The sequence below is a fragment of the Apodemus sylvaticus genome, chromosome 1, assembly GCF_947179515.1.
Source record: "Apodemus sylvaticus chromosome 1, mApoSyl1.1, whole genome shotgun sequence".
Classification (NCBI taxonomy): Eukaryota; Metazoa; Chordata; class Mammalia; order Rodentia; family Muridae; genus Apodemus; species Apodemus sylvaticus.
In genome coordinates this window covers 21276595-21289554 of record NC_067472.1, presented here as the reverse complement: position 1 = coordinate 21289554, position 12960 = coordinate 21276595, and the positions used below count along the sequence as shown (strand labels likewise).

Genomic DNA, 12960 nt, shown 5'->3' with positions numbered 1-12960 from the left:
TTATTTTGAATGAATTTCTCTATGATTTATTATCAGTGAATGTTCGACGTGCATGCACCAGAAGTAGCTTATAAATATCTCGGGTAAGGAGGGAGTTAAGCAGCTGTGGTATCGCGTGGAAGCTCAGAGAGTGGCAGTCACCCCCTCTGCAGCATGGCAATGACAACACTGCTGTCTCTTAAAGCAGAACCCGAGGTAACAGAAGGCTGCTTTCCTTTCAGAGGGGAGTAGCGCGGAGGTGAGGGGCAGTACCGAGCTCTCTTCAGGATGAAGAGAAGATGCACAGACTGCTCCTTGCTGTAACTTAACAGGGCTTTCCCCCTCCCCCTCAAAGTACGTGTAAGCCTCACTGAGACGTGGTCATCCTGTTTATCTTCCAGCATCTGGCCAGAAGTTTACTTATTCACTCATGGAAATGGAAGGTTTCTACACCAGCATAAACACATGCTCACAGGGCCCCTGCTGTTACCACTTGGAGCCACTTGTAAGTGTCATCTTGGAAAAAAAAAATAGCGATCAACAACTACAATTTAGGCAAACGTTCTAAGCCTCAGGTAGGCTTCTTCCAGACAATCCTACTTCCAAATTATAAACTACAATCAACAGAAGCAGCAGCAAGCTTCCTCCCATGAGACCGAAGGCTCCAATTTCTACGTTCTCTCGCAAACAAACTTTCCCTCCCTTCCTCCCTCTCTCTTTCCCTACCTTCCTGTTGAAGGGACTCACAATGTGGCTCTGGCTAGTCTAGAACTTACCAGGTAGCCCAATTTGGTATTTAATTCACAGTAATCCTCCTGCCTCAGCCTCCTGAGCACTGGGATTGCAGGCATGCACCTCTACCATCTCGATTTCTCAGTGCATGTGAGGACCTGGCAGAGAGCCCGAGGCTACCTGTGAGGAATGGCACCACGGGCCGAGCTAAGGAGGGCCGTAGGTGCTCAAGGCTGTGGCTGCTGCTCAAACACCGCCAGAACCCTGGATTTAGAAAGCCAGGGCACCTCTTGAACGTTTAAAAAAATTAAGGCTAGCAATTTTTAAGATGCTCCCACGTGTTTTTTTCACATTTGTAAAAAGACTTTATCTAATTAAATAAAATATGCTAGGCCTGTCATCCCAGCAGGATGGGGGCGTGAGGTAGAGCTACCCTATTTTTAAAAGATCTCTAGGGAAGACAACTTCTTCGTGTTGAAGTCTAATTACCTTCATTATTATGAAATTTTTTTATGTTCAACTTATTTTTTTTTTTTTTAGTTTTTATTCTTTAAGGACATTTCTTCCTTTTTGGTCTCTGAAAATAGTCTGTGTATACACAAACATACACAGACACATGCATATCCACTTCTAAATATGTGTGACTAGCTGTCCTGTCATCTCTTACTGCCTATGCCTCTAGGCAAAACAGCCCTACCTCCTCTTGTGCCAGACTTCACACATAACAGAAAGCAGACACCACTGTCAGCAGAGCTGTCAGGTGTGCTGACCAATGGTGTAAGAGATGGTCACCCAGTCATGAAACCTTGCCTTGCGATCTCCGCCAAGCAGATGACGGAAGCCAAGGGCCCTCTTCTAATCCCAAGGGAGAGGCAGAATTTCTCCCAAGATGCTTTTCCCCACTCACTTTTTACAACTGTCTTTGACACCTGTACCCCTCACTCCCATCCCCCAAAGAGCGAATCTCTCCAGTATACAGGTACAGCTGTGCTCCGTATTAGGTCAAATTCCCATCCAGATCCTCTATGAAGCATTTCCTAGCTCGGGTCCAAATCTTCTTTTCAAGACATACCTTACCAAGACTGACGCTTAAACGTACGTACCCCAATTCAGGAATTACCATTCAGAAAGAGAGACCCTGAGGACTCATGACATGAGGGACCCAGGGACCCAGGGACCACTAGGTGCAGCGTGGGAAGCTGCTAAGCTTCTGTTGTTGATAGTAGCAGGTCTCCCTCTCAGCTTCATGAATTCACTGCCTAGCCACCAGTACACTAGATGGCACCCCAGGTACATGCAGCTTTTCCCAGAACCGCACACCCAAAGCATAAGTAAGCTGTGAAGGCTACCTCTTAAGCCATGGAAACCCTACAGGGGCAGGGAATAAAATGCCACACAGAGGGGCAAAACAAAAGGTTAAAAGGGAGGCAAATGAAAAGGGGGATTTCCTTAGCTGCTAGCAAAAACCCCAGGCTGGGAGAGAAGTAACAGCATCAGTTCAGAAGAGGCACGCCATTTCCCTGTAATTACCTTCTGACTTAGGACTAGGAGTAGATGCAGGAAACTGGTAGGTGGGAGTGTAAGGGTTGTCCTCTGCAGCAGAGAAAAGCAGCGGGTTTGAAGCTATCCACCACCGAGTGGAGGAAACGCGTAACCCCCGGCTGACACCTTCCGGTGATTATCTATTTTAATGTTATTATTAAAGCACACGGGCATCACACTTAGATTAATGAATTAGAAAGAACTCAGTTATTTTATTACAGCATTCCATGCAAGTGAGTAAAATACAATGTTCACTGGCTGAAACGACTACTGAAAACAAAATCTAGAAGCCAGGCCGTACGCCTACAACAGAACGCTAAGAACTAATTTAATGCTATGGCCACAGATGCGCTGTCTAAACTTATGGTACCTTCAGAGTTTTGCAGGATTTCTGGAAGCTCGGGGAATTTGTACGTAGGGAAATAAGGATTCTCCTCAGGAGTGTCTAGACAGAGGAGCGGGTGTGAGAGAGAAAGGAGAGGAAGATACAAATGGAGAGAATGAACAAGGAATCCACACAACTTATGCTCCTTGAGTTCTGGGACACAAGAAGTTTCACTAATGATATGAGAGAAATTAAAAATCCAGTCTTTTTGCCTGAATTAAGACACATTGAAAGGAATTATATAGAAGCTGGCTCCAATGGACAAGAAGCACTTGACGCAAAGTTTTAAATTTCACAAATTTTTAGGTCAGAGATATGAAATATGATAAACGAAAACACTATCTCTCCTGAAGTGATTTTTTTTAATCGAAGGCTTTTTTGTACATATCAGAACAAGGCAAACAAGTGAATCTTAAGTTTTTCAGGCACCCCCTAGGCCACTCTGTTTAGAATCTGTGATTTAGTTGTGTTAATAAGCAGAACCCAAAAAGATTACTGGTGCCTTGGAGTCTTCAGCCCTGCATTTAGCCTTCTAGAGGCAGGTCTGAAGGTAGGGGAGTCACAGGGGGTGGCAAGAAATGGGGGCAGTCCTACTAGGAAACCACCACCATGATGGATGGAGCATATCCACTGGACCTTAGCAAATCTACTCCCGGCTCAGAGATGCTACGCACTCAGTGTTTAGGAACAGTGGTAGATCATGCTGAACCCAGCAGACGTTAATTAACAGTGATGCTGGATATGTGTGACTTAGGTGGGAACACTAACCAGGAGGCCACTTCCTCATGGCAGGCGGCCAGACTGGATTTGGGCACAAAGAAAGACAGGATCTCTACTCTCAGGAAGAGTGGCACCCTTCCTGCCATGCAGCGACACGCCTGCCTGTCCAGTGACTGGCAGCACAGGCAGCGATGGGAGCTGAGCTGGCAGAGCCATGACCTGCCAAAGCACTCGCCTGGGCTTCTGCCATCATGCTGGCTTGCTCACTGGAAGCTGAGGGCACTCTTGATCTGTAAGCACCTTTCAACCTGAGCAGCTCTGGTATGTCAGCTCGTGACTGATCTTCTACCTGACAAGCTCTGATTCCCTGCCGGGGAAGCTTTGCACACCAGGTCAGCCTCAGAGATGCACAACGCATACATTGTGCTTCACAGGGTGATCCCATTTGGACACCAGCAATACCCCAGAGAACGGAAGCAGGACAGACATAGAAAGATACAAGATCCACGGAAGTGCCTGGAGGCTGGGTCCAGGGGAGAACTGTTTTCTTAACTCCCAGTTCAGAGCTTTGTTCAACTTGATCATCTCACAAGGCAGTCATGGGCTGACACCAGGTATTCCTAAAGCTGTAAGCAGGTGGGAGATGGCACTGTCTGTTCCCCAGGCAGATAGGCGAGGGGGCAGGGATGGAGTGTGAGGCTCAGCCTCCTGCACTGCACAGTAGCTGGGACGGAGGACTTGCAAGCTGATCTCAAGGTCCAAAGCTGAGGCAGGCACAGGTGTGACCCTCCCATCCGTGCGCTGAAGGCGCATGGCTAGAATCAGGCAGGCTGGCACCTAATGGACCCCAAATGCAGGAGCCCAGCTCCGCCAGTACAAGGGAACAGTGCCCAGGCCTCGACCAACAGTCAATAAACTCCTACAACATCCCATGGCTTTTACAAATGAAAAGCAGTACCTCTGTTCAGCTTGTGGATCTGTTTAAACATAGTTTTGTACCAGTCTTTCGATCTCTCGGTATTCTAGAGGAAAAACAAAAAGAAGGGATAAAAACAATGAAAACTTGAGCACATATCAGAAGCCTGTGATCCCCAAATCAAAATCAAACATCCATGTCCTAGAATAGATCCCAGGGCCCTGCACAAGATCAGCAAACGCTCTACAACACATATCCCTTGCTACAGCATTCACTTTTTGAAAGGCAAAACTTTTGAGGAAGCAGAGATGTAAGAGACTCAGATACAATTTTGATAAATTAGATTTGGCCTAAGAATTTAACAGTCAAAGGCAGATTTGAAATATGTCCATGGTTTCTTTCTTTTAAAAAGATATACTTCTGTTTGTTTGTTTGTTTGTTTTTTATTTGTTTGTTTGTGGTTTTCAAAATAGAGTTTCTCTGTGTAGCCCTGGATATCCTGGAACTCACTCTGTAGACCAGGCTGGCCTCGAACTCAGAAATCCTCCTGCCTTATACTTCTATCCCCACCTCTTCTGGATTATTCTGTACAAATGTATATAAGTCACCCTGCATAAAGCCAAATTTAGAGATCATGCTTTTTAATGGAACCCAAGTGGCATCCAATTCCAGAGTCCATGCTTACTTTAAGCTGAGCCTTTTCTTTTTAAAAATGAAAATAATTAAGGTAATTAGATAGTATCACTACCATGTTACAGATGAAATTAAGTAGAAACATTCACAAAGTGCATTGTCCAAGATAGAGAGGTGTCACACAGTAGAAGATCGAACTAACACAACAGCTGGAGACAGTCTGTCGTCCACACTATGTGAAAACTTGGGAAGTGATGGGATCCCTTACAGTCAGTGCCTTTCTAATGCTGTGGTTGGATGTCTGTCCTCTAGCGCTAACAGCTTGTCTCCCAGGGTGGCATCATTGGGAGGTGCTGCGGACCTTTCGGAGGTATGACCTAGTGGAGGGGAGGGTCCTCGGGGCACTGAGGATGAATTCTCCCCAGGGATCTGGGATGCCACCCAGGCATTCATACTGTGTGAAAGCTCACTCTGACATACACTCTTGCCACAATGTGCTACTCTTGCCAGAGGGCCCTGCAGAGCAAGTGGCTCAATTTTAGACACAAACCTCCCTAACAGTGAGCCCAAATCAGGCTCTCCTTACGTCATAAGCAGCCAGCGCTGAGTGTTCATAATAGTGAGCCAAGCTCAACCCATAAAGATGGAAACTGCTTCCACCGCTCAAGTGGCAATGGAAGATAATGTCCGAGAAAGGTAGCAGCAATCACCTTGGTAAAGGTTCTCTTTCTCTGTTCTTCAGAGGCGTAAGCCCACTGATGTTTCTATCTATCCTCTAAAAGAACAGAAGAGCAGCTTTCCAAATGGAAACTAGAAACACCTCTGCAGCCAGTGGCCGGGTGGATACAGAGAGACGAGTGGAAAGCCGCAAGGGGCAGGCTTCCCTGAGCTCCTCAGGCCCTCAGGAGCACTGGCACGCCTGGCCTCAGAAAGGGGCCTGTTGGTCTTGAAGGCACTGGAGGGCCTTCCTGTTTACCTTGGACGATGGGATAACTCCTATGAAAGGAGCGTCTTCCTGAACTCAGATACAGCCTCACTTTCCTAGGTATGCCCCTGACTCTGGAGCAAACATTTCTGAGCAGGCTCTGCAGCACAGGGACAGTCTTGCCCATATCAACTGCTCTGCTGAAGAAAAGTCACTCCACCCAGAGAGTCCTTTTCTCTTGAGACTTACAAAAAACCTACACCTACTTTGGAGAAGTCTGGATACCCTCATCGGGGTGTGGTTTGTGCTGCTGTCAGAGACAAAACCCTCTCCTCAGATGCATGGTAACCTCCCCCTGCCCCAAGGGGTTCACACACATAATGAAGGCCACGCCCTTGCTGAGGACTCAACTGTCCACATCCGTACCCGGAGTGGGATGCCCACTTCATCCATAGACACATTGCTCAGGTCCTGCGCACTCCTCACCACCCGTCTGCTGTCATCTTTGGCCCTCCTCTCGGCAGCCCTGCCGGGCGAGGTGAGTTCTGCTGGGGTTGGTACTGGGTCCTGCTCACCCGCTCTTCTCTCTGAGGCAGGATCTGGAAATGACAAGCAATCGCAAGCTGAAACTCCAAAGCGAAAACCTCTCCAGCAATCCAGCTAGGGGAAAGGGGTGTTTGCTCACTGCCAACTGGCACCAACCCCACGTAGGACAAGGGTCAGCAAAGTCCAGCCCACTGCTGGCCACCTGCTGTTATAAGTGAAATCTTACTGGAACACAGCCATGGGGGGTTGTCAATATATTCTTCATGGATGTTTTTGTGTTGCTGTGGCTGCACTGAGTAAGCTGGGGCCACTTGACCTGCAAAGCATCTAAGTTTAGTTCCCCAGATCTTTAAGAGAAGTCTGCAGAGGGATGAACATTGTTCTATAGTCATCTGGGAAGGTAAAGGAGCAGGTAAAATCTTAAGAAGGTGGTAAAGCATTACTGCAAAATCCCCCCCCCCTTTTTGGGGTCTTGGGATGCACTTAACTCTCTTCATTTACCTTTCCCATGCCTTTGTTCTCTCATTGAAAAATATGGGAAAGACATTTCCGTTGGCAAGCTCACAGTGATGTTGTTATCCAAAGAGCTCAGAAAGCTAGACACTGCTGTGTGCTCATTACAGTTTATTTAACCTGGTTCAGATGGGAACTTACAGAGCGCCAACAAACATACCAGGTACGGTCTACAGATTGCATATGTATTATCATTATTGTCTGTTTTTCCAAACCAGACCACCCAGTTGCTGAAGGGGCATTCCCTAAAAACCTGTGCTGGGCCTAGCATTGTGCATGTGGAGATGCAGGTGAACCTCTCAGATACTTAGGCTTCAGAGGGCTGACAGAAAAGTCAGCGCCCAGTCTCGCTGCAGAATTTGGGTTCAGAGCCAGTTTGTCTAAGAGGTGCCAAGCAGATGAAAAGAAAGTAGAGGATGTCCCTGGCATAAGGAATAGCATCATTAACTATGTGCCACCCTGAACTGTTCTGACTTAATCATGTGCCTGGCATTCCATTAGCTCTTTGATAAGACAAGAAGATCCTAGAATCAAAAAATAAATAAAAAAAAAAGCCTTAGAAACATCCAGGAGATGCTGCGGGAACCGGCTGAGATGCCTTGGAAAGATGCAGTTTTGCAGCCACCAGTGCAAGAATGACAGTAGATGTCTATGGTCGAAGGAAGCGAGGGCAGAGCCAAGGACTGACGGCACAGAAGGATGCCAAAGGAAACAGGCAGAGAAGCAGAGAGACCCAGCCTCTGTGAGAGTCACCTGAGCAACAGGAAAGAGACAAACCGCTCTAAGGGAGCAGTCCCAGGAGGGCAATGGGGAGGTACCAGACCCCAGAGAAAAGGATATGTGTATGGAAAAGAAGCAGAGGTGAACTCCACACAGAGGAAGGAGCGTGTCAGATGGTAACTGGAGGGGAAGATGGAGGGGGCCAAGGGCTTAAGCCAAGACAGCCAGAGCAAAGAGTGGTGTGCCCCTCCCCCGGCCCTCCAGCAATTAGCAATTACTCCCTGGCTGAGAAGTGCAAAGTGCAGGACAGGGAACACGCTCTGCTAGGAAGGAGGGGTCTGAGGCTCCACATGAAGCTGTGATGAAGTCAGCGCTGTCCATGCGTGAGGGAGTAGCTGAGGAGCTGTGAAGACTGTGAGCTCAGGCTTTCTAAAACTCAATCTTCTCAAGAGAGCCACTCTTCCCTGACTCCAGGCAAACCCCCTAAGGCTTTGCTCCATCTACGAGGGCAGAATGGTTTCTAAATATCCTTGTAAAGCCAGCCGACTCTAAACTCCGCCTCGTTTGGTATGTAGATACTATGAGGGCGACAGGCATGTTTAATGTTTCTGGGTCAAATAATTATTTTATAAAAAAAAAATGAGGGCAAGTGGTTCTAATAATTGCTATCACTCCGTCCATGGCTTTTTCTAGTTACTTTGATCTATAAAAACCAGCCCCTTTATTAAAACCCACTCTTCCTTTAAACTTTAGAAGCTTAGCATCATGGGATTCTGGTATATGGAGGACTCAGACCCCCCAAGGAAAAACAATGTTATTTGATATGGTGTCTTAGAGTTTCTATTCCTGCACAAAATCATGACCAAGAGGCAAGTTGGGGAGGAAAGGGTTTATTCAGCTTACACCTTCCACATTGCTGTTGATCAAAAAAGAAGTCAGGACTGGAGCTCAAATAAGTCAGGAAGCAGGAGCTGATGCAGAGGCCATGGAAGGACGTTGCTTACTGGCTTGCTTCCTCTGGCTTGCTCAGCCTGCTCTCTTATAGAACCCAGGACTACCAGACCAGGGATGTTACTACCCACAAGGGGCCCTCCCCTCTTGATCACTAATTGAGAAAATGCCCCACAACTGGATCTCATGGAGGCACTTCCCCAACTGAAGCTCCTTTCTCTGTGATAACTCCAGCCTGTATCAAACTGACACACAAAACCAGTCAGTACATACGGTAAAAACCTAAAGTGATATGTAACTGTTCCACATAAGCCACATAACACTGCATTGACGTTACAACTTTGTATCATATTCTCATATCATATATCTACATGATATCTGTTTCTTTCTAGTTTTATAGTGTGCTTCAAAAGGTCTTAAGTTGGGGGATAGAGAGATGGCTCAGTGATTATCAGTACTTTCTGCTCTTGAAAAGGACACAGTGTCCATGTCATAGCTCATAACCACCTTTAACTCCAGTTCCCGAGAATCACTGCTGTCTTTTAGCCTCCACAGGCACCGAGCACACACACAGTACTCGTACAGTCATGCGTGCGAAAACTTACACATGCAAAGTAAAAACAAATACATTTAAAAGTCTTGAGTCACTAAAACAAATGCTGACGACAGCCTCAAATGCGGCTCTCTCAGAAGGAGGTGGGGACGATTTCCTGTGTACCCAAGCCTTTGAGACAGCCTGATGTCACGCTGATATTTCTCTGTGGAAGGACAGTCCCCTCCCTACACCCTGTGCAGCCCCTTACTCTCTTACCAAGCGGACCACAAACCACACAACGCCACGCAGCACAGGTGGGCTCCATCCCCAGATAACCCCAGGACTTGGTAATAGTAATGGGAAAACGAAGACTCTCTTACTGAGGGCTGAACTCACAGAAGTTTGCTCCAATTGTGCTGAAGGGAAGGAGACTACTAGTCCTTGGGTGTCTAACCTATAGGCGAGTGGGCGGAAGATGGTCACTTGCTTTAAAACAGAGCCCTAGAGAATGCCACTCTAGGAAGCTTCTGGACACTAGTGATCTGTTCTCAAACTCAAGGACAGCAAGGGCATTATATATGATATATAATATATAATGTATAACATATAATATAATATATATTATATATATTATATATATTATATATATAATATAATATATATTATGTGTATATATACGTATATATACATGTGTGTATATATGTATATGTGTATATATATATATATATATATATATATAAAATAAGCCTGCCCACACAGTGGAGAAGTCTGCCTGTACAATCATGGCCCTTTCCAGTGAGGACAGCATCCCCCCATTCAGCTATACAAAGCAGCACCTGGAGGCAGGACTAAGGATTAGCATTCCACAGGTAAGAGAAATGAAGTCACTTACCCAGGAAAAAAATATTTATATGAGGGGAGACAAAAAACAAACTCTGGGATTCCTAACATAAATGTCTCCTTTTCCTTCTCTTCTCCCTCCCTCCCCGTGTGTGTGTGTGTGTGTGTGTGTGTGTGTGTGTGTGTGTGTGTGTGTTACCACAGCCACTTGGGCTGGCCAGTGGAAAGTGGGCTGGAACCTAATGAGTCAAGGACGGGCTGTGAAAGGCACCTTGAGCTGAACCACAGCCTGTTCCAGTCCTGCAGCCAAGTCCTGATAAAGTGGAGAGGGTGTGAAAACCCCATGTCCTCCCACTCAGGCTCTGCCCCAATCACAAGGGCAGTGGTATACTACAGTCATGCAGAAACCATGTAGCAGCTGCTCAGAAACAGGCTTCAGTTACTCAGTGGACCAGGGGTTCTTAATGCTAGAGCTCACGAGCCTTTGCTCCATGCGCCCTGTGGACACACCAGCTTTGTCAGGAGAGTGAGTCACCTGCCTTCATTAGATCCTCCCAAGGTGCCCACGAGCAAACAGCAGTGGCAAGCCATCGTGCCACACCGCACAGCTCCCTTCTGCAGCCCCCGAGGCTAACTCTGCACCAGGCACAAGAGTCGAACTCAGTAACAGACCAGACTCAATGCAAGCCCCTGGAGACAATGGTGCCTCCTTTCTACTAAACACTTAGCACAATGCGCAGGGCACAGTCACTCATTCGCAGGATCTCCCATGAGCTTCACAACAGTTTGGGAGGCATGACCACACTTTCTTCCTTAAAAGAAAAGAACTGGAGTATGAAAAGCAGGGTTGGAAGCAGCACAGAATGATTGGATACTTCCATTTCTGGGTTTCCCAGGGTCTGAGGCCTCCCCAGCGCAGAGCTGTCTCATCCTGCAGACTCTCGTGGGAGCGAACCCTGAGAACAGACTATATTCGTGGTCCCTCCACCATGGTGGAACTTGATTCTGACTCTCTACTTAAAAGTGTGGTCAGGAAGGAAGGAAGCATCAGCTTCTTTGGATCCAAACATGCCATTCCTGCCCATTAAGTCTGACCCTCTTGAAGGAGTCTCACCAAGCTTTCCAGGAGGTATTGATGCCAGCTCAAGTTCAACTGGCAGCCTCAAGCACTGTGTGGGTCTGGGGGCTCTCACTTAGACCTGTCACCAGGGTCATCCATCTACTGGTAGTGACCCACATTTCCCAACACCTGATTCATTTGAGACAGAGCAACCAGGTGTTCTTGGGAGGCCTTCCATAAGTCTGCCTCCACAAAGCCCCTCTGGTCAGTGCACGGGCAGCCTGGTCTGGGTACATGCCACAGTTCCTCAAGGCATGTTTACTATTGTGGTTCATGGATATACCTACTCCAGGGTACAGAAAACAGATTCCTGTTTCCATTATCTCTGTGGTCTGTCAATCAACACACAGGGAAATTCAGAAGACAGTGTTGATTGGACAAAGCTTGAACAGGATCAGAGGTTATCAGGTAAATAAATAGATTGCTCACCTACCTGAAAGACTACTGAGTCGTTTTTGCTGTTCTGTGATGAGAGAAAAGAACACAATGTAAGTAGTATTTATGCAGCACCTGGTGACACAGAGAAGCCCCAGAATGATTAATTAGGACCGCATACTCTGGTGCCTGCTGTCTTCTGGGCTTGGATGTTAAAATACATGCCCCACCTGAGGCAGTAGTCGAACTGTAGCTCCAATGATTCAGGCAAGAGGTCCCCCAGCTCCCCAAACGACAGATCTGCACCAGGACTTGGGCCCACCAAAGTGATGTAGGAGTTTCCATCTTGTCTCAAGGTGATCTCTTCACTTGTGACCCTTCCAACCTTACATGGACCTCTTAACATGCCAGACTCAGTACCTTCTGGTAGAGCTATGAGAAGAATTGGGGACACAGCAACTACCATCTCCTGAGCCTGCCAGCCCTGTGGTAAGAGCCTTTTCGTCTGATGCTTGAAATGTTAGCAACAGCCTCGGCTGTTAGGCACAGCTATTTTCCTCAATGAAAATCCTCAGCGCTGTAGCTTAGTCACCAAACATCTGCCTGTTCCAAGGTAATGGAGAAATTCTAAAAATAATCAGCATTAGCAAAGTGACCTCACTGGGATAAGGGGCTTAGATTACTCAAGGTAACACCGAAAACCATCTGGTTCTAGAAGCAAAATCTCCAGCTCATAGCCTACAGCTCTTTCAAACCCTCGTGACCTAGCTGCCTCTGTATACAGTTGCTCACTCTCCTGAGTCGTCACGTGGAGGGGAGACCAAGGTCTCATGGGCAGCATCCTGTGTGCCCTATGTGATAAGCAGAAAAGTAACCTTTACCTTCTACAGCTGCTAAACAGCAAGCAACCAGAGAGATAAAAATAGACTGTGCCTGCTGGCCCATGCACAGTCACTGTCCCCAGTGGCCACATTCCTGTCCTGCTGTTAGAATCGGTATGGAACAGAAGTAAACAGGGCAGCGTGGAACCTCAAGGCCAGTGGACACAGCAGTTGTGCACCTCAGCTTCATGCATGCAACTCTCAGCAGCTGAACTAGAGGCCCAGTGGAGGTCCAGGCCTGGCACCTTGCTAGATGACAAGGACCAATAGAGTAACCTTCGACCTCCGTTTCTTCATCTGTGGTATCAGGGTACTCTGTTATCGCTTCTGCGTCAACGGCAAAATGGCTGTTCTCACAGAACGCCGCGCAGACAGCAGTAGCTATGTTTCAGTCACTGGCACTGGGATGACACTCCGACCGTTCCTGTCCACAGACATGTCTGTGAACCATGGCGGTCTTGCTGTCCAAGGCGGTCCACAGCCAACCACAATGGCAAACTTCCTAAAGCTCTGGAACCTTATTCTCCTGCCCCTCCCCAGAGCTTCTGAAGCTGAACTGTAAGCTAACCAGACTCTCACAAACCGACACACAGCAGAGACTGGAAGGCCCCAACCATGTGCCGCTCTCAGCCCTGTGGTTTTCCTGA

At 47.3% G+C, this 12960-nt stretch overlaps 1 protein-coding gene across 9 annotated transcripts in view; it reads right to left on the bottom strand.

Moving 5' to 3' along the window:
- Positions 1–12960, bottom strand: part of Sorbs1 (sorbin and SH3 domain containing 1) — a 223078-nt gene that overhangs the window by 69341 nt on the left and 140777 nt on the right. For 8 of the 9 annotated variants that reach the window (XM_052186305.1, XM_052186356.1, XM_052186365.1 and 5 more), the window contains 3 exons: positions 11491–11520; positions 6259–6431; positions 4317–4380 (listed from right to left, as the gene is read on the bottom strand). In XM_052186305.1, coding sequence (XP_052042265.1) covers positions 4317–4380; positions 6259–6431; positions 11491–11520 — 267 coding nt within the window. The remainder of the gene's footprint in view (positions 1–4316; positions 4381–6258; positions 6432–11490; positions 11521–12960) is intronic. The other variant, XM_052186298.1, reaches the window with a different exon arrangement.